Here is a 22,466-nt window from a genome sequence, read left to right as displayed (position 1 = left end):
GTATGAGGATTTTTGAGAAATCTGCTGGATATTAAGCGATAACAAACTGACACCGTACAAACTACTGACAACGCCGACAAATACGAAGTTTATACGTATAATTTAAACTTATGGATTTCGTTTTGCGAAATAATCACGCTTCTAAACATCATAATACGCAAACGTGAACGAAAAACGCTACTGTAGGAATGCACCGACAACGAAACGGAAACATCGGACACGCGTATTACCTACAAACCGAAGTTTTGTGATATATTTAGCTTCGTTTTCAAATTTTATTATCCGTAGTTGAAAACGGACCGCAAAATGGACACGAAACGACGAACGACGCGTTTTACGCAACTTAACGCACCAACAACTTACGCGATTAATATTGACTACCGACATCCTTTTTACGAAGTTTTTGACGTAATCTTAGTGTTTCGACTCAAAAATAATGTTATACGACCTTTTACGACGACCGGGACTCGAAAACGGGTCTCATAGACACGATTGGGCCGCTTGAAAACAAAGGATACGCGCTAATGGGCTTTTGGGCCCAACCCACTACATAAAACCCTAAGTATAAGAGCTCCCCTTATCCTCCTGATCTTCATTTTCACCCTATCCCTAAAACCACGCACACAACTACAACATTTTTCCTCTGCTCCCCTCTCGTGACCGAGCACCGGCGACCGGAGAGCTCCGACCGGCCACTGGTTATCTCCGGCGAACCACCACGACTCCCCTCTCACACCACTCTCATACGCACACCATCCTGTAACTCAGAGAAAGAGAGGCGCTGTACACGGCGGCGACGCGACGTCAAGATCAGAAGAGACGGAGTGAGAGAAAGAAGAGAGAGGGAGAGAGACGTCAGAGGGGGAAAGAGAATGACGACATCGACGGCAGACGGGCAGCTGCGGCGGCGGTGGTGGATCTCGACGGCAGCTGGTCGTGATGACACGGCTGCGCCGCTACTCACGGTGGAGGTGGCGATGGATTTCGACACCCCCCCTAAATCGAGTTCCCTGAATGTGATTCCGGCTTCTGATCATTCCGATTTGGTAACGATGGTGGCTGTACTGGTTGACGACAGCCGCACTTCGTGACTTCTCAGGTAAGCGCCTAAAAAAAAACGCACCTTCTCATTCTTTTGGATCAGTTCAGTTCTCAGTCAAATGTGATGTTTCAGGTGGGGTGTGGTTGTTCCGGTTTGAATTTTAGCTTCGGTTCAAGTCAGATTTGATTTGGTTTAACTCGGGTTGACTAGGTCAAACCGAGTCAACTCATTGTTCGGGTTAGCGACAGTGGAGCCGGAAAACGGCAGTGATGTCGGCTGGATTGGTGGTGGATATCCTCGGATTGGGTTTCGATTCACATTCGGTGTAAGTTTGGTTCAACTCGGTTAACAAAGTCAAACCAGTCAACACGTCAGGTTGACTGGTCAACGCTGGTCAACAGGAGTCAAGGGCAGTCAACAACAGTCAACGGATTGGTTTCGGGTCAACAGCGGTCAAACAGGTCAAGCGAGGTCAACTCAGGACCCGGTAACGACTTAAACATAGCGAGATTTATTGATTTCGTTGTTTTTTTTAGTCTACGCGAACCGAGCTTGAACCGCCGTACTCTAGTTTATTTATTTTAGTGTTCGTTATATTTTGCGAAAGATATATATAAATGTGATTGGTTTATTGTTGAGTTTTGACAAAATACGACGACTCTTATTGCCGGGCTTTTCGAAAAACAGAGGAAACTCTGCCCGATTTTTGTTAAAAACCCGTAATACAAAGCTTATTTATATGTATAAACGACACTTTATAACTCATAAATAGCTTTTATAACCTTTCGAAAAAAAAAGGATTACAAGTCAACGAAAAGACATTGAAACTCTAACACTTCTATAAAATAAATATAATTAGTTATATTTATTTCGAACGTCGAAAATTATATTTTATATAATAAATATAATGTCTTATATTTATTCCTAACGTCAACGACTCGGAAATCGTATTTCAAAAGGCTAGTATTCGGAAAATATATAACATAAATATAATTATTTATATTTATTTCGAGTGTCGAGACTTCGAATACTCTTATAAGACTATTCGTTTCAAACATCTAACCGAACACGACACGTATCGCACAATTATAACAACTTACTAACCGAGTTCGTTGATAACAAGTGTATATATTATATATACTTACACCTTACGAAAACTACGACTAGTCGTATTACTATTTCATATACGCCTTCTATTCGCGACTACTAGCACGACTTCGTAAGTATTTATATTTATATATATAAATATATATCCTACATCTTTCGAAAAACTAAGTCGTTTATTATCCCGACTATAAACGGGATCAAATAAACATAGATTGGTTATTCTAAGTCACAACACCACCTTTATAGAATCGTTTAGTTAACGATTCGGTAGAGCTCGGACACGTAGTTTAGCTATGTCAATTTAGTTAGAAACTTATAATTATTCCTTTATTATTAGGAATGCTTTAGTTGCACGCTAGCGAGTTCACATTCGTGGGATGACACTACGGAATCACACTAAGCTAGCTTTGCACAGGAATATCTAGGTGAGTTCATAACCCCCACTTTTTACGGTTTTACATTTTTATAAATGTTTTCGGGGGTGGAAAGACATGCAAGTTTTTGCAAAAGAAAACACTATTTCGATGAACGAAAACACATCTTTATAAACCATGTTGCAAATGAATTTCAACGAACTCGAAAGGTTTACGAAAGGTTTACACTAAACATACCGGTTTTACATGACAAACACGTATTTTTGCAAACGTGCATGATTTTCATGACTAGTGACGGGAATGTCCTAGTTACTACAACGGGACTGGGTTGGTCTGCGTAAGAACAACGAGACAACCCAATGGGTTTATGTCCCCCTTTTTCTTTTGAAATACATATTAACTAGGGTATGATTAAGCTATGGAATGAACTCTTGGATCACGTGCGAATAGGCGCTAACTTAGGCACCATTAATCCTTTTAAGGACCACGGAACAGGGGGTAGATCTATCGGGTACGGGCGAGCCCCACTCACGGTCCTTGTGCGGCCACTTAGAGTGCTTTTGTGTCCCTGTCGAAGTGAATCGACACTTAAATCGTCTACCGGGTTGAGTGCTTCCTATGTCGGCACACATATTAATGTCTTAGCTACACATTAATGATCAACATGTTCATAGACGCATCACATACCTACTTATAAACTGAACTTTCAAATGTTTTTAAGATTCATTTGATGTAAACTCACAAATACATGGATTTACAAACTTTGGTAATGTTTTTCAAATTATACCTAAGTAAGAGGACGCGCTGATCCTGCTTACAAAGGTTCGTTTGGGCTCGGCCCACTCTCTCTCGTGCAATGCACAAAGACTATTGTGGGCTAGACTCACAGTTTTTCATATATCATGCCAAGAAAATAATTTTACTATATTTTCTCAACAACTTTAAAACCGGTTATCAAAAAGATTTATTTTAAATCTTTTCAAAACAAACTATGAACTTGCTCAACTTTATGTTGACTTTTTCGCAAGTTCTTTCTCAGGTGGAAATTTTCAAAATACGGAACGGTTGGAATAGGAGAACCCACGGGATTTCGAGTGCTTAGCGGGCGTTCATTTTCTAGAAGTCTTAGCTTAATTGCTTCCGCTGTGCAATGAAGATACCGGTCCAGTCACGCCAGCTCTGATATTTCGGGGTGTGACACAATGTACAAGAAGTGGTTAAAAATGAAGTCATCAAGCTACTTGACGCCGGACTAATCTACCCTATCTCCGATAGTCCGTGGGTAAGTCCCGTCCAAGTAGTCCCAAAGAAAGGAGGTATGACGGTAATAACTAATGAGAAAAATGAATTAATACCAACAAGAACCGTCACAGGATGGAGAGTTTGTATAGACTGTAGACGATTAAATGAAGCAACAAGGAAAGACCACTTTCCTTTACCCTTCTGAAGGGGTATGGTCCCAGATCTCGCGTCAGCATCGACCGCGAGTGACCATTACCCTTATCAAAACCCCCACTAGCTAACAACCCACTTGTGCCCATGCGGTAACGCATCAACACAAGGGTTGAATCCAATCTATCTAGTAGCAAAGGAGGACTTACATGGAACAGGAGAACGGTAGAGTGATGCGACATAGCATCACATCTGGTGTACGAAAACGGAAGTATTCACAGCGACGCGGCATCGCACCGCGTCCAGTGAACACTTCTATCAATACAGGAAAGCCTTACCTTAGGCATAGAAGAAGATGAACGTAGTGGTACGGCTGACACCGCACCATACGGGCATTTTCGTCACGACAAGGGATGCAGGCAAGACGACGATGCGGCTAGCACCGCATCTCGCGTATTCCTTGATCACAAGTAGGAGACGCGGTAACTTCAGATGTTACCGCACGTAGCGATGCGGCTTGCACCGCATCCTATGTACTCAAGCAAGTGGTACTGACACCACAGTGCAAGTGGCACCAATGACAATTACCTGTCAGAGCTACGTAAGCAATGGACTGACGTGGCGTAACCTCCATAACCGACGAGCCTGACACACCTGAAAAGGGGCAGCACGTCGTCAGTCCATCCATCATCATCCTCCTCCACTCCTCGGCTATAAATACCAACCCCAAACCAGGTTTGAGGTATCTTCTCACAACTCTCTCACTACTACTACTATCTTACTTTGCTTCCCAAGCAAACTACTGATTCTCACGCCGGAGAGTGGTAACAAGGAGCACCCCCCACCCCATCCTCCTTGTTACGAGTCACGGCTTGTTTCCTTGTGCAGGAGATCAACCACCGGTGATCCAGCCAGCGATCCTCGAGAGGAAGGGATTAACCCTTCTTGACGAGACCAGTGAGTTAACCCTGCCCGGTTAACCATTGTTTCATCATTGGCGCCCACCGCTACTCTTAGCATTTTCTAATCCATCCCTTTTTCCTCTCTCACGATCATGACTGATCACCAAAACAATACTGCGGATAACCAAAATCCTCCAATCCCAAACCCGGTAGGGGTCAATGCCTCGACCTCCCAACCCGGACACATTGGCACGTCCACACAAAGGAGCCCCTCCTTTATGTTCGGACATGACTTATCACAGTTCCCATCTGTGATCCCACCAGGCACGACCATTCATGCCTGGTACGAGCAGCAGGCAGCTACGCTGACTGCAGCATACAACCGCGCTTGTACTGAAGCGAATATACGAGCTGGGCTTCCCCCAGCACCGCACACCCCTGTTGAGCGTATTTTACAATACGACGGCAGGATCCATTCACGCCCGGCTTCAAGAAGCCGGCGTGAAGAAAGGGGATCGTCTTACTGTTCGGTCCACACCCTCAACGAGGATGATTCCTCATACGGGTCCCACACCAGAGGACCGGTACATACCCGCCTTGGCCCCCATGGCGAGGACAGGAGGCGATCAACCTCCAGACGCGGCCCCGGCATTCAGAGCCGATTGGGCCCACAACCATACACCGAAGGGTACGGTCATACCGACCCTGACGACCATAGCTACCGCGGTGATTCACATGACACCAGTAGCAGACCGGGAGGACGCAACTATGTTCCTCCCAGTCACCCCCGCAACACATACCTTAGGGCGGCAAAGCGCCCCGCAAACGAACCATACAGGCCAAAGGCAGCGGCCGAAAATTCCAAGTTCGGCACGCGGATTGCCAACGCCCAGGTCACCACGACAAAGTTCCCATTCAACGTTGGGAAATACAATGGTTCGACCGACCCGGACGACCACATGAACGTCTTCATAGGCGCGGGCATCAACGGCCAGTGGGACGAACCCACTTGGTGCAATTTTTTCCCCCAGACCCTCACGGGCCTGGCCAGGGCATGGTTCGATTCTTTGCCAGTGGGATCACTGGATTCATTCGAGGACTTGCGTACCAAGTTCCTCGCACATTTTTGCCAGCAGCGACGCCACGAACGAGATTCGTGTGACGTCATGAACATCTGGCGAAGGAACGACGAATCGCTCGAAGCATTCGTCGTCCGTTATAATAAAGAGTGCCTGGAGATAGGTAACGTGGCAGACCAGATGGCACGAAACCACTTCATCCGGGCCGTCAAAGACAGAGAGATGATCATGACCATCTCTGGCAAGGAGGGCTTGCCCAAAAAATGGGAAGATGTCATGACTGCGGTCAAGAAATACGCCCAGACACAGCGGTCACTCGAACCGCATGTGGCAAAGGCAAAACCCCAAGCCGAAACATCCCAACAAGGGTCCAAGCGTAACAATAAACGCAACCGGGACGTTGGAAATCGCGATATTTCCAAACCATACTTCCCGCAAACCAACACGTTCGACCCAAAGAACTACAACCCCGCCCGAGACAATCGGGCGTCCAAGAAAGAATCTCGGGACCGCAACTGGACCGAGATCACCATGTCGCCAAGTGAGGTCCTCCTTGCGGACCCACAGTTCTTGCGACCGGCCCAACCAATGAAGTCCAAGAAAAATCAGGACCTCACACTCTACTGTGAGTACCACAAGGACTCGGGCCACACCACCAACAGCTGCATCAGTCTCCGACTGGAGATTGAGCGCGCCTTAAAGGAGGGGAAACTGCAACATCTTTTGCCAGGTGGGCAAAAACCCACCAAGCGCATTACCCCTCACGGCGAAGGTACCTCCTCCGGGAAGCGAACCATGCATGTGGCTTCCACCCACATGATCCACGGAGGCAAGGGTAGGCCGCGGAAAGCGGCAAGAAGGCCGGAATGTGACTGGAAGGACGAGCAAGTCGTCTTTCCAAAAGTCCGAGGCGGACCGCGCGATAGGCGCGCCGTCGTCATTTCAGGCCAACTGGCACACTACTGCACCGAGCGTCTATTCATCGACCCGGGCAGTACATCTGATATAATCTACGAACAATGCTTCAACCAGTTCGACCAGGAGGACAAAGATCGGTTGCAAGCAGTAGATTACCCGTTAACCGGGTTCGCAGGGGAAACGGTCTTTCCCCTAGGCCAGATTACTTTTCCTGTGCGTCTTTCCAGCGGAAACCGCACACGGACAGAGGAGGTAAACTTCATGGTTTTACCTCACACCTCCAGATATGACGTACTCCTCGGGAGAGAATCCCAAGGAGATTTCAATATGATTACGTCGGTCCCCCACTCTGCGGTTGGTTTCCCAACCGAATCGGGGGTCGCGATAATCTATGCCCGCAGGGACGTCATGATGTCGGACGAAGTACGTCCGACCAAGGTCGCAAGGCCCACCCCCAATGACCAACCAGAAAAATGGGTTCTCAACGCGAGATACCCAGAACAAAAGGTCACATTGGGTCACGCCTTATCCCCGACCACCAAAGCGCAATTGAAGCAGCTCCTCTTTAGGAACCAAGACATCTTCGCGTGGACACCCGCGGACATGACCGGGGTCCCACGTGATATTGCGCAACATCACTTGAATACCATGCCAGGTATCAAGCCAGTGATCCAAGGCCAACGCCACCTTGGGTCAGCTAAAAATCAGGCGATGCAAGAGCAGATCGAAGAACTGCTCTCCGCAGGCATCCTGCGGGAAGTTAAATACCAGACTTGGTTGTCCAACCCAGTCATGGTAGAAAAACCATCCGGGGGCTGGCGCATGTGCGTCGATTACAAAGACCTTAACAAAGCCTGCCCCAAGGATTGTTACGCGCTTCCAGAAATCGACGAAAAGGTCGACAACCTCGCACCATTCAGGTGGAAGTGTTTCCTCGATTGCTACAAAGGATACCATCAAGTACAAATGGCAATCGAGGATGAAGACAAAACGGCATTCCGGACTCCCACCGGAAATTACTGCTATACAAAAATGCCGTTTGGGTTGCGCAACGCGGGCTCAACCTACCAAAAGTTGATGAACGACACTTTCCGCGGCCAAATAAGCAAAAGTGTCGAAATCTACATGGACGACCTGGTCGTCATGAGCATGGAAGAAGATACCATGCTCACAGATATCGAAAGAACATTCCAAACTCTGCGAAGCGTTAACATAAAGCTCAATCCAGGAAAATGCTCGTTTGGAATGGAAGAAGGCAAATTCCTTGGGTTCATCGTGACTAAAGATGGATTCAAGGTAAACCCGGAGAAGGTCCAGGCGATCGAGCGCATGCCATCGCCTTCATCGATGAAGGATATGCAACGGCTAGCCGGCAGGCTAGCGGCACTAAACAGATTCTTAGCCAACCACGCAGCTAAGTCTTATCCGTTCATCAAGACCCTGCGGAGCTGTTCAAAGAAAGAACAATTCCAGTGGACCGCAGAGGCTGAACAGGCCTTCCGGGAAATGAAGGAGTGTTTGATACAACTCCCAACTTTAACCGCACCACGCAAGGATGAGCCACTCATACTATACCTATCCGCCGCGGACAACGCGGTGGGTGCGGTACTAATTGTGGAGCGAAAGGGGGTTCAAACACCCATCTACTACATCAGCAAGATGCTCAACGACCCAGAGACGAGGTACTCAATAATGGAGAAATTGGTGCTAGCATTAGTGCACGCTTCAAGACGGTTGCGACGCTACTTCGTAAACCACGTCATCACAGTGCTAACCAATTACAGGATCGGCCCGATCCTCTCCAAACCCGACATCTCTGGGCGATTAGCGAAATGGGCCATCGAGCTGGGCGCGCACACGATACATTATAAACCGCGCCCCGCAATTAAAGGCCAGATCTTAGCTGATTTCGCCGCCGAAGTACCGGTGAATCGCATCCAAGAATGCGAAGAAGCACAAACTCCTGCACCACCGCCACCCTCTTCAGAAACGTGGGCACTCTTCACAGATGGTGCCTCCAACGATGAAGGAGCGGGTGCAGGTCTGCGACTCGTCAGCCCCGACGGCCAAGAACTCACATATGCAATCCGCCTCGAATTCAAAAGCACAAACAACGAGGCAGAATATGAGGCTCTGTTAGCGGGGCTACGTTTAGCAGTCAAAATCGGCGTGCAACATCTGGAAGCCCACGTCGACTCTTTGTTAGTTGCAGGCCAAGTACGCGGCGACTATGCCGCAAAGGAGGATATCATGATCCTCTACCTCGAGCAAGTACTGCAATTAAAATCCAAATTCGCTTCATTCAATATTCGCCATATTAATCGAAGCGAAAACAAGTCCGCAGATGCACTATCAAAACTTGCATCTACCAGCTTCCAACACTTGGCAAAGGAGATACGCATCGAAATCCTGCAAAATCCTTCGGTACCCCTGCGCCAAGTCAACGTCATTCAATACGGTTCAACATCATGGATGACACCTATTATCGCATATCTACAATCCGGTGTGACTCCCGAAAGCAAATCAGAAGCACGCAAACTACAATACAAAGCGTGCCATTATCAGATGGGAGACGGTATCTTATACCGCAAGTCATACCTCGGGCCACTACTACGATGCGTCAACCCCCAGGACGCCACATACCTCATTCGAGAGATACACGAGGGCATATGTGGCATACACGCTGGACCACGCATGGTAGTGGCCAAAATCATGAATGCCGGGTATTACTGGCCCGGCATGCACCTGGACGCCGTCAAAGAGTTGCGCAAGTGCATCGACTGTCAACGTCATGCCCCAAAAACCTTGCGGCCAAAAAACAACTTAGTCCCCGTTACAACCGCATGGCCTTTTCAGAAATGGGCAATTGACGTTGTGGGACCTTTCCCTGACGCTCCAGGTGCGGTTAAATTTATCATAGTGGCGGTTGATTACTTCACCAAATGGGTAGAAGCAAAACCACTCGCCTCAACCACTGCTATGATAACAAGGAAATTCATTTGGGAACACATCATCTGCCGTTTCGGATTACCAATGTGCATTGTCACCGATAACGGCACCAACTTCGCTGCCGACGAATTTCAAAAATGGCTAGAGGAACTACACATTGAGCACATATTCTCCTCAGTCGCACACCCGCAAGGGAACGGCCAAGTCGAGAGTATCAATAAAAGCCTAGTCGAAGGGATCAAGGCACGGTTGGGAACGGCCAGGCGTGGCTGGGTCGACGAACTCCCAAGTATCTTATGGGCTCACCGCACAAGCCCAAAAACAAGCAATGGGGAAACACCCTTCAGCCTAGTCTACGGTTCAGAAGCGGTGATCCCCGCAGAAGTCGGTCTCCCCTCTCCTAGAATGTTGGCTATTGAAAAACTAGACAACAACATGGAACGCAGGATCGATTTGGACCTCTTGGAAGAACGGCGCGAAAACGCTGCCATCAACGAGGCCAAATATAAATCCAAACTTGAAAAGTACTACAACGCGCGCGTCCGCGTTTGTACTTTCAACCCAGGAGACTACGTCCTACGCGACAATGAGGCATCTAATGCCGAGCGCCCAGGCAAACTCGCCCCCAAGTGGGAAGGACCCTACCTCATCAAAGAGGTCTTAGGGAAAGGCGCGTACAGATTGCAAACACTAGAAGGCGAACCTATCGCACGCACATGGAATGCACAACAGCTTCGACGCTGTTATATGTAAGCCATGTTCTTACATTTCTCTATGTAACCTATCGGGCCGCAGGCCATTTGCAAATAAATAAATAAGCAATTTTCTACATTATTGTTTGTTATTACTATTACAAATGCGTGTTCCACTTTGCGGTATCCCAAAAACAGATTGGCAAAATCTTCATTCGTGATACCCATACAAAGTGGTAACCACACACAAATATTGTAATAGGCCAGCAAAAGGCAAACAGACTTGCATGTTTTATCCGGCCGGATACACAAGTTTTTGTTAAACACTTAACACAATTCCTGAGCCCAAAAAGGCAAACAATGGAATTGACGCGGACTCATACGACAAAGGTATGGAGTACACTCGACCCCATTCACAAATGGGTAGAGTTCCGGTAATATAAGTTTTTACAAAGCTTAAGCAATTCTAAAACCCTCACACGGTAGATAACAGAATTGATGCATACCCATACAACAAAAGTATGGAGTATACTTGACCCCGTTCATAAATGGGTAAAGATTACGCATACACACGTTCAGACATGTAAGAATTAAAAACACTTGTACAAACTGAACAAAGAAACTTTATATTCAAAAAATTCAAGTATCCACATGATGCTTACGGAATTTACATAAAGTTCCTATTCTATACAAGAGGAATACAAAAAGGAGGCACACTCGCCAACCTGAACCCTATTTTGTACCGCTGGTACCCGCGTCTCCTCCGGCACCACCAGCGGGTTCTTCCTCTTCCACATCAGGGTAAAGCATCCGCAAGCGGTCAACATAGTCCGCAACCTCCAAACACTCGTCCAGCTCCCCTACACAGGCAAGGGGCGTGTCATAAAAGGAGGCTACGGCCGCTTTCAGACGACCCTCGGTATCCACATCACGGAACCCGGATGCCTGATCAGTATAACCGCCTGCGGATAATACATTGATATGCCCAATGCAGCGGTTATAACCAGCCTTGAAGCCAGCATCGCGCGCGCGCTCCTTAACCAGGTCCAAACCAGATGAGGTCTCAGGGGCATTCATGATAGCCTCGACAATCTGCAATACAAGGATCATAAGTCTTAACATACTAATCCAAGCCAATGTAAAGGCAATGGATACTTACACGCGCGATGCCGTGAGTCCGCAACCACTCACGGTCAGCTTCCAGTTGGTTAAAAGAGGACACCAAGGCATCCTTGGCCTCAGAAGCAGCGTCGGTCCGCTTCTCCGCAGCAGACACGCGGGCAGTAAGGTCTGTAACTGCGACCTCCCGGGCCTGAACCTCAGCCTGTTACAAGAACAGCAAACAGTTCACTCGGTGAATATTTTCAAAACAATAAAGACGAAAACAACAACGTTAAAGAAACGTACCTGCAGGCTTTCAACAACTTTGCCTAAACGAATGCGCTCCGCATTCGCCTCTTCAAGAGCCTTAGAAGCACGGCTCTCCTTCTCTGCGGCCTCTTCATGGGCCTTTGAGGCACGAGCCCCGACTTCTTTGGCCTCTTCAAGGGCCTTCAAGGCGTCGGCCTTCGCCTGCAGCGCTTTAAAAGAAATGGCCTCCGCCGCAGCTTTCTCGCTGCCCAAGGCAACATTTGCCGCCTTGACATTCGCCAACTCCTGCCGAGTATGAAACAGAACGTTATTCTGCTTAGACCAAGATTCATTCCATTTCTTGCGCTCGTTGGACAACTTTTCGTTCCAACTCTTGTGCTCATCAGCAAGGAGTTTAGCAAGGGTACGCACCTGTTTCAGCTCGGCCGTGGCAGCCCACTCAGAAGTCTGCTTCTGCTTCTCAAAAGCAGCTTTGTCCTTCTCCAGCTGCTCCGCACCCGCACGGGCAGCCTGGACCAGCTTTTCTGCTTCCGCCCGCATACGAGTGGCCTCCTCCTCGCGGCGGCCCAACACCTTATAATCTTCCAAAATGGCATTAGCCACAATGGAAGTCCCTACCAACATTGTTGAGAGCTGGTTTATACGCAACTCTCGAGTTGCGGCACGGGCGCGCTCAATTTCAAAGGGGGTCCCCAGACCACCCAAAATATCCTTACAGGCCGCAGGATCATTCGAAATATCATCCCCCTGCATAACAGTCCAGGGGGGTCGGTGATACATAGTACTGCGACCTTGGGAGTATGTGCGGTAATAATACTCCAACTCAGACTCCCCAGGCTGAATTGGAGGCCCATCATAACCCGCACCACCGGCACCAGCACCGGTAACCTTCGCCCCAGCAGCAGAGCTCTGCGGCTCAGTATCAGTCTTCTGCGCCTCCGCATCAGACTTTCCTTTTCCAGCATCAGAAAACCGCAGATCCAAATTATCCCCATCAGGGGGACTAATAAGATTGTTGGATGAATCCACGGTATCAAAAATCTGGGTGGCCACATTCTCTGCGGTACCCTTTGTCCGCACAGTCGACTCCGACACCACCTTGGCAGGGGGTGTCGACGGCACCTCCGTTGCACCCGCACCCGTGGCACGCGGAGGGGACTCCGGAGCATCGAAGATAGAAAAATCTTCATCTTGAGGCTCTGCAAAAAAGTCAAATAGCTATCAAAACTAGTTACACAACAGTTAAGACTAGATAGCCTACACTTACCAACGACAACCGCAGGTTTTTTCTGCGTCGGAGCAGACCTTTTGGTTACTAGTCTCCGACGTTTGGTTTCAACACCACCAGCAGCTTTCTGCTCTGGCCTCCTCTTCTCACCAATCACAGGGGGACCCGCAGCTGTCCCTCCCGCAACCGCCTCTTCTGCCTGCTTCTTTGCAGCACCAGAACGTGACTCCGCGGCTATACCCAAACCCTCAAGGGTATCAGATACTATCACATAATCCTTGTGTCGACGAAAAGAGGAATGAGAGATACCTGCTGCCTGCGGCACCAGATGAGGCACAGTAGTGACCTCCTTTATCTTCTTTTGGCGAAAGCGCACGCCCTTCACAGTTTGCCTCTTTGGCACACCTTTCGCTTCGGGGTCCCCCAAGGCCCCAAGATCACCTGCATGGAATCAATACGTCAATAAACCAACATTATCAACACAAGTGACAAAGCTTGGATATTATACCTTTGCCTGACGGCAACTCAACTGCCAGTGCAGCCTCAGTAGGCACCCGGAAGTTACTACGGATGATAGTATTGTGATCCTCTTCACCATCCGCACAAACCACGGTCTCAACCGTACCCAGGAAATCCGGGGCAAACATCCTCCATGCAGGAGCATTTTCTGATAGCAAACACAAATATCAGTAACGCACACAAAAATAAGGAACGTAAACAGATAAAAAGTACGTACCACCGCTCTTCTCCCGCACCACGGGTTTCGAGTTCTTGCTCCTCCTCAACATCATACGCAACAGCCATAGTTGCGTATTGGTCAGCTTCACGGTCTCTATGGTCTGCAACTGAGGAAACCATTCCACTGACTTCGAGCTAGGGACCGCAATGGTCTCCGCGATGATCGTCTCGGTCACATTCCGAAACGTCATATCTGCAACAATGGCAGCAACTTTGATGTAGAAGAATTTCTTCTTCCACATCGTCATCCCCTTGGGGGGAGTCATCAGCTTGGGGGTACCGTCTCGTTGACGGAAAGAAAAGAACCCCATGGACACTGTCATCTGATAGAACCGTCGGAAATCTCCGACGGTAGGCTCTATACCAAGAGCACGGAAGGTGAACTCAAAGTTTCGAATCCGAATCATACCAAACGGACTCACTTGAGAAATGTGGACCTTGTACCACTCCAAGACATCCACGACAAACACCGTCAACGGTAACCGGAGATTACAGTCACCAAAAAAGTCGGCCCACATGGTCACATAACCGGCCGGAGCGTCGGCACCAGTATCACCCTCCGATGGATATTGAGCCCCATATTCAGGGGGCATTTGGACAGTAAGCATAAGATTGTCAAAAGACTTCTTGGTCCACCTTAACGCCGGTAAACCAACACCGGCAGCCCCCTCGTCTTCTTCCTCAGCCACTATCGGCTGTTCAGGGTTTTCACCCTCCACATTGTGTGGATTCGATGGTTCAGCCATCAAAAATATTCAAGAAACAAAAGATGGTGAACGGAAACACCAGCAACCTCACCGGAATTTCAGAAAAAATAGTCGGAGAAGACAGATAACAGTTTCTCTCTCAAACGGCAAATTTTTTGAAATTTTCGAACAAGTGAGGGGAAACCACGAACGGTTTCCCCTTATATACCCATCGCAATTAATGCGGAGGGAGAAAACAAATGATCACGTTCAAAAAGAGCGAATCATAAGACACCACGTGTCGAGCGCCGTTTCCGCTGACGGTTATCACGCGCGCGTGGCCGCCCACGCGCCTGACACAAGAGACGTTTACACTCTTCGCTACAGTGCATTTAATGCCTCGGGCAGTGCAAACGTCCTTTCATTTCAGCACATGCCAGGAAGATCTCACCAACTTCCACCAACTCACACGTGCGTCCAGCCACGTATGCAACAAAAAGCGACTACATTATCCAATTATAAGCGGCATGCGGTTTCTCTGGTATACCGCACCATAACCCATACCGCATGTCGTTTTTTAACATACCCCTAAAAATAGGTAAAAACATCTCTACCCTATAAAGGGGTATAATACCTATCCGCACTACCCACGAGCACACGTGGAATATGCGGCCTTCCTACACACGCGCCCGTTCAGGTGTGTCAGATGCTCAGAACCAGCGCTGGCCGTTGGACTGAACCGCATCTCAGACACAGGGGAACTGCATTGCCTTCATTCTCTTCAAGCTTCAAATCCCTCCTGCCCGGTTCACAACCGCAGAGGGTACATGAACACCTTCTTTAACAAAAGGAAGGAAGGGTATGCACGCGAACGCACATCAGCAACCCCGTCTCCTGAACCTTCAAGAGCTACATCCGACCCACACCCACTTCGAGCAAATGTGGTAATACAAAACCACAGACACTCACGAGGAGCTACGGACATAACCATAGCTTCCGCAGAGTGGTTGCTACGGAAGAGCCAAGCTCACTCCACATCACCGAACAATGCTACTGCATGGCAAACTCGGTATTGGAGCGGGAAGGTAAGTGGCTCCAAAACGAACGCAGAACAGCGCTCTAAATAAACTCTCGTCGAACAACAAGCGTCCGAACAGCGGTAACAAGTCTGCTTATGACTTTGTTAACCCGATTATGGGCCGCATAGAATAAACAATGGTGGGCATACACTTGCCTATGACCATGTTTATTTACCCATAGTATGAATATACATTGTTCGACCAAACATGGCCAACAACGACGCAACGAGGTAACCGCAAAGAACGTGCGGTTACTAGAGAGCTATGACGATAAACACGAAAACCCCACAAAAAAGGGATTGTCGTCTCATAACTCGATGCTGAACATAGAGCTTGAGCAAAGCACTTGCAAGCATCAACAACTTTTTGATCCCAGTCTCAAAGATTGGTCCAAAAGTTTCTTTTCTTCTTCATGCACCAATTCAACAATTGGTATGAAGAAAAGCCCACCTTTAAAGGATGGGAAACCTCCACATACCTTCGAACCACCATCTCAGAGGTTGGTTCGAAATTTGTGCAGCATTACTAACAAGGTCTCCAAGAGACCTTCGGCACAACAACAGGTGGCAGACCACCTGGTGACATAAATCGGCTGAGAATCTCGCATCAGACGAGATTCCTTCACCGATACGGAAGAGGCGTCAGATGACCCTTCCGGACCTCCAGCTTCATTTACATACAGAAAAGACCACACATGGTCTAGGATCTTCTCCAGACTCCAAACTACCTTCCAAACACCATAGTCCAGTACTCCTCCCACATACACCTTGTATGTGGCAGCAACACTAGACTGGGGGGACTTGAAGGGGTATGGTCCCAGATCTCGCGTCAGCATCGACCGCGAGTGACCATTACCCTTATCAAAACCCCCACTAGCTAACAACCCACTTGTGCCCATGCGGTAACGCATCAACACAAGGGTTGAATCCAATCTATCTAGTAGCAAAGGAGGACTTACATGGAACAGGAGAACGGTAGAGTGATGCGACATAGCATCACATCTGGTGTACGAAAACGGAAGTATTCACAGCGACGCGGCATCGCACCGCGTCCAGTGAACACTTCTATCAATACAGGAAAGCCTTACCTTAGGCATAGAAGAAGATGAACGTAGTGGTACGGCTGACACCGCACCATACGGGCATTTTCGTCACGACAAGGGATGCAGGCAAGACGACGATGCGGCTAGCACCGCATCTCGCGTATTCCTTGATCACAAGTAGGAGACGCGGTAACTTCAGATGTTACCGCACGTAGCGATGCGGCTTGCACCGCATCCTATGTACTCAAGCAAGTGGTACTGACACCACAGTGCAAGTGGCACCAATGACAATTACCTGTCAGAGCTACGTAAGCAATGGACTGACGTGGCGTAACCTCCATAACCGACGAGCCTGACACACCTGAAAAGGGGCAGCACGTCGTCAGTCCATCCATCATCATCCTCCTCCACTCCTCGGCTATAAATACCAACCCCAAACCAGGTTTGAGGTATCTTCTCACAACTCTCTCACTACTACTACTATCTTACTTTGCTTCCCAAGCAAACTACTGATTCTCACGCCGGAGAGTGGTAACAAGGAGCACCCCCCACCCCATCCTCCTTGTTACGAGTCACGGCTTGTTTCCTTGTGCAGGAGATCAACCACCGGTGATCCAGCCAGCGATCCTCGAGAGGAAGGGATTAACCCTTCTTGACGAGACCAGTGAGTTAACCCTGCCCGGTTAACCATTGTTTCATCACCTTCATTGATCAAATGTTAGAACGACTATCCGGTTATAAATTTTATTGTTTCTTAGATGGTTTTTCAGGTTACTTTCAAATACCGATAGCACCAGAAGACCAAGAGAAAACAACTTTCACGTGCCCCTACGGAACTTTCACATATCGACGCATGCCATTCGGTCTATGTAATGCACCTGCAACATTCCAACGTTGTATGGTAGCCATTTTCCATGATATGATAGAAAAGACAATGGAAGTCTTCATGGACGACTTTTCTATCTTTGGAGACTCATATGACTAATGTCTCGATAATCTTGAACGAATGCTATCCCGATGTGAGGAAACTAACCTCGCCCTTAACTGGGAAAAATGCCATTTCATGGTAACAGAGGGAATAGTACTCGGTCACAAAATCTCAAGCGAAGGAATGGAAGTCGATCGAGCAAAAATAGAAACTATTTCTCGATTACCTCCACCATCCTCCGTAAGAGCAATCAGAAGTTTCTTAGGGCATGCCGGATTTTATAGAAGATTTATCAAGGACTTTTCAAAAATTTCAAGACCTCTAACAAAATTACTTGAAAAAGATGCACCTTTCATCTTTGACAAGGAATGCAATCAAGCATTTCTAACCCTCAAGGAAATGCTAGTCAATGCACCTATCATGATAGCGCCCGATTGGAAATTTCCTTTCGAAATCATGTGCGATGCAAGTGACTTTGCCGTTGGAGCAGTCTTGGGACAAAGAAAAGAAAAGCACTTCCACCCAATTTATTATGCTAGTAAAACGCTTAATGATGCACAAGAAAATTATACAACTATAGAAAAAGAATTACTAGCAGTGGTGTTTGCTTTTGATAAATTCCGTTCTTACCTTGTTCTTTCTCAAACTGTAGTCTATACAGACCATGCAGCTATCAGGTACCTCTTCAAGAAACAAGACGCAAAACCCCGTTTGATCAAATGGATTCTACTCCTCCGAGAATTCGACATCGAAATCAAGGACAAAAGAGGAGCAGAAAACACTTCTGCAGATCATCTCTCACGCCTAGAAGACCCAGCTTTGGAAGCGAGCAGGGACGAGCAAATCAACAAAAAATTTCCCACAGAGTCCTTGGAGATGATGGAGAGTAGACAAGAACCATGGTATGCCGACTACGCTAATTATCTAGCTAGCGGTATAGTCACCAAAGGATGGCCGCATCACCAAAGAAAGAAATTCTTTGCTGATGTAAAGCATTACTTTTGGGAAGACCCTTATCTTTTCAAAATGTGTGCCGACCAGCTCATCCGAAGGTGTGTCCATGGTAATGAAGCACGAAGAATTCTCCGTCACTGTCATGAAGGTCCATACGGAGGACATCATGGTGCCGCGAGTACCGCACGAAAGGTATTTGATTCAGGATTTTATTGGCCAACCATTTACAAGGATGCACAAAACCTTGTAAAGACATGTGATGCTTGCCAAAGATCAGGTAATATTTCTTCCAAAAACGAAATGCCTCAAAATGGCATTCTCGTTTGTGAAATCTTTGATGTGTGGGGACTCGATTTCATGGGACCTTTCCCACCATCAAAAGGAAACAAATATATACTTGTGGCAGTCGATTATTTGTCTAAATGGGCGGAGGCCGAAACTCTTCCAACAAATGATGGAAGAGTAGTGGTAAAATTTCTGAAAAAATTATTTTCTCGTTTCGGAACACCAAAAGCTTTGATAAGTGATAGAGGTACTCATTTTTGCAATCATCAACTCGAAAAAATATTAACAAGGTATGGGGTCTATCACCGGGTCTTAACAGCGTATCACCCTCAAACAAATGGGCAAGCCGAAGTGACTAATCGAGGTTTAAAACGAATACTTGAAAAAACCGTAGGACTAAATAAAAAGGATTGGGCTGACAAATTAGACGATACTTTATGGGCCTTTCGAACTGCTTATAAAACCACTATAGGCATAACCCCATATAAGCTCATCTATGGAAAAAGTTGCCACTTGCCAGTAGAAATAGCTCACAGAGCCTACTGGGCAATAAAAAATGTAAACTTAGACTTAGAAACTGCAGGTAAAAATCGATTTTGTCAAATGAATGAATTAGACGAATTAAGGAACTATGCATATTCTAACTCCGAAATTTATAAAGAAAGAATGAAAAATTTGCATGATAAATATATTAAGTCTAATGAATTTCGGGTAGGAGATCAAGTTCTATTGTTTAATTCACGACTTCGATTATTTCCTGGAAAACTAAAATCTAGGTGGTCAGGACCTTTTTCCGTCACCCATGTTTTTCCTCACGGTGCAGTAGAAATTAAAGCTCGAAATGGGATACCATTTAAAGTCAATGGCCAACGGCTAAAACTCTACCGAGGATCCATTGAGGATGAGGAAGAGGAAATCTCGCTTCAAACGGTTAACGAATAAAATCAACATCATACCCGACATGTTACGAACAGGCAAGTGTACGTCAAAAACCGGTAAGTCTTCTAACCATTTTCGGAAAAAAGGGGCATGCACACGAGCACAAAAAAAAACATTTTGCTTGGCACGAGGCCGTGTCCGCTGGAGACGGGGCCGTGTCGAGGCAACTGTCGGGATAAAACCCTCTTTTCATAACAGTTACCTCATTCCACACGCCCCGTTTTGCCGGAAACGCTCTGGTTCCAGGCGATTTTCCGCAGATTTTCGACGTCACTCCCACGTTTAACAACATCAAGGTATGATTCTATCCTCTTTAGTAGTTAGATTAGTTACTTGCATGTAGTTAGAACATCAAAAATTGGGGAAAAATCTAGGGTTCTTCATGTTCATCCGGATCGAACTTCAAATTTTTGATGCAATCTGTTAGTAGTAGTTTAGATTAGTGTAGTAGGAAGTAAATAAACATGTATTGTTGATAGATTCGTCCGATTTCCTACTAAAACCTCAAACCCTTGTTTTTGAACCGAAAAAGATGAAATTGGAAGGGTAAACGGTTTGTTTTGGGAAAAACGACACTTAGGGTTTCATTTTCGGGGGAAACCGCAACTACTTGGCTAAAAATTTTCAGGTTTTCGAAACCGGGACGAAAAATGAAGTTTTTGGGTTACAGACGCCTGGACACGGGGCCGTGCCCGCTGAACACGGGGCCGTGTCCAGCCCACTGTTTGCAGTTTCTTTAAAAATTTCTTTGTTTCGTACTAACTTTTGGTGTATTCTTTCAGATGTCAAAGTTCACAAGGTTCAATGCAAGCGAACTCGATGCTAGGGCGAGATATGAAATACTTAAGACAAGACCCGAGGAATACCCTAGGCGAGCATGTACGGACCTGTTAACCATGGTGAACCAGCTAGACCGATTCAACAACATCGTGACAGGACCACTAGCAGTTGCATTGAACACTCGGCTTCGGTCGGTGCATCAATGCACCATGGAGTTTTACAGTACTTTCGCTTTCACTTCGAGGTGTGACCCGTTTGACAATGAAGGGGTCGCATTTCGGTGTGGCGGGACAAAGTACTCGATCTCCATGGCACAGTTTGGAGCTATAATAGGACTGTACGGTGAAGAGGAATCGGGAAATGAGGAAAACACCGGGGGATTACGAGACTTGGATGAAAATGAACGTCAAGCCGCATGGGCCCAAATCGGTGAAGGAATCTACAACCCTAGCAGCACCAAGAGTACCAAACTGAGGGACCCGCTATACCGCTACATTCACAGGCTCCTCACCTACTCGCTAAACCAGCGTCACAACAGTAGTGGCGTTGTAGGGTTGAAAGATTTGGTTGTCCTTCACTGCATCCACAACCGGAAGCCTCTCGATGTTCCATATCTCCTGTTACGAAACATGCATCTCAATCGCCTTGCTCGCGCTCCAACACCTATCTTCTTTGGGGGATGGGTGTACCGTCTTTTCAAGCATTTCACGAACATTCCAAGGTCCTTTGAAAGAAGTCCATGGTCGGGACGAGTTGACTACCACATTTGCCGAGCCATGAACTTACTTTATGAGGCGGAAGACGGAACGGTGAGTTTCCAAAGAGCACAAGGCTATGCATGGAACCCACAGGAGGCCCTAGTTCTTCATGCACCACCTCCTCAATACCAGTACCAACCCCATGGCGATCCGGGTCAATCCTCCTCACAAGGAGGCGGTTTTCCTAACTTTCAAAGCTTACATGATCTTTTGCAGGAAAACCTTATGTGTACCAGGAACACCTACAATCTCGCCAAAAACACATACCACCGGGTCGGAGCTATTGAGCGCAACATCAACGATATACTAGATGATATCGGTAGCATCCGGGAGTATATGGCGGGACATGGGGGTGGAGGTGATGATAGCGATGAAGACATGGAGTAGGAGGTTTGAAGGAACAAGGAGCGGGTTGATGATGAGCCCACAGGTTTAAGTACCCTTTTCTATCGAACAATTTATGGCCTGCGTGCCAAATGTTGAACAATTTACTTTCCTTGACTACTTTTTATTTCCGTTTTATTTTTCTGTTACTTTATGCTTGGAGACAATTAACTATGGTAATGTAGGATGTTTATGTTGCTTGGTGTGGTATTGAGTGATGAAACAGGTACAAACCAAGGGTTGGAGTGCTAAACCTTATGTAACACCCCGTGTTTTCCCAAAAGTCAAAGTCAAGAGTTGACTGTTATTGGAATTAAAGATCAATAAAGATTAATTTCATTTTAGTTTCATTTTGATTTTCATATTATTTGGAGTAAGTGTTGTATAATCAAACTAATCGGCCGATAATCGAACTGTGAATCAACGACCGACTGTGAATGATAGGAAGTAACAATGCAATAAAGCTAGTCAATCAATAATCAAGCTAATCAAATCAATCATCGAACTCAAGTGTGGATAATTTTAATGCTTTTATACGTGTGTGTGTGCCTTACGTGTTACTTGTGCATGCTTACTTTATGTTAAAGTGTGTGGTGAATCAATCAAAATCAATCAAGAATCGAAGGATAATCAAACTCAATCGAAACCGACTTTGAAAAGAGGTTGTAAGGATGCTTGTATGTTAGATATAGTAGTTGGGACTGAAAGTAATTTGAATAGAAACTCTATCCTACTCTACTCCTCAATCTATCGAAATCGAAATATCAAAAATCGTCGCGAAACACTCAAAACCAGGCAAGCCGATCGAACAGGGCAACCTGATCGAACAGGCTAGCCGA

The 22,466-nt window shown here is 46.8% G+C and overlaps 1 protein-coding gene across 1 annotated transcript; it reads left to right on the top strand.

Moving 5' to 3' along the window:
* Positions 1–596: 596 nt before the first annotated feature.
* LOC110923394 lies at positions 597–21,826 on the top strand. The gene is made up of 4 exons (XM_035986834.1): positions 597–1,099; positions 1,175–1,529; positions 2,487–2,574; positions 20,488–21,826. Exon 4 carries the CDS (start codon positions 20,488–20,490, stop codon positions 21,628–21,630), a length of 1,143 nt encoding a protein of 380 aa, XP_035842727.1. The 5' UTR covers positions 597–1,099; positions 1,175–1,529; positions 2,487–2,574; the 3' UTR covers positions 21,631–21,826.
* Positions 21,827–22,466: the final 640 nt, after the last annotated feature.

Source organism: Helianthus annuus, chromosome 17 (genome assembly GCF_002127325.2).
Source record: "Helianthus annuus cultivar XRQ/B chromosome 17, HanXRQr2.0-SUNRISE, whole genome shotgun sequence".
NCBI lineage: Eukaryota > Viridiplantae > Streptophyta > Magnoliopsida > Asterales > Asteraceae > Helianthus > Helianthus annuus.
Note: the sequence above shows the minus strand (reverse complement) of the source record. Positions and strands in the feature narration are given on the sequence as shown.

Excerpts from the sequence above, each read along its gene's own strand:
- LOC110923394 (XM_035986834.1), top strand. The coding sequence starts at position 20,488 with ATGTCAAAGTTCACAAGGTTCAATGCAAGCGAACTCGATGCTAGGGCG.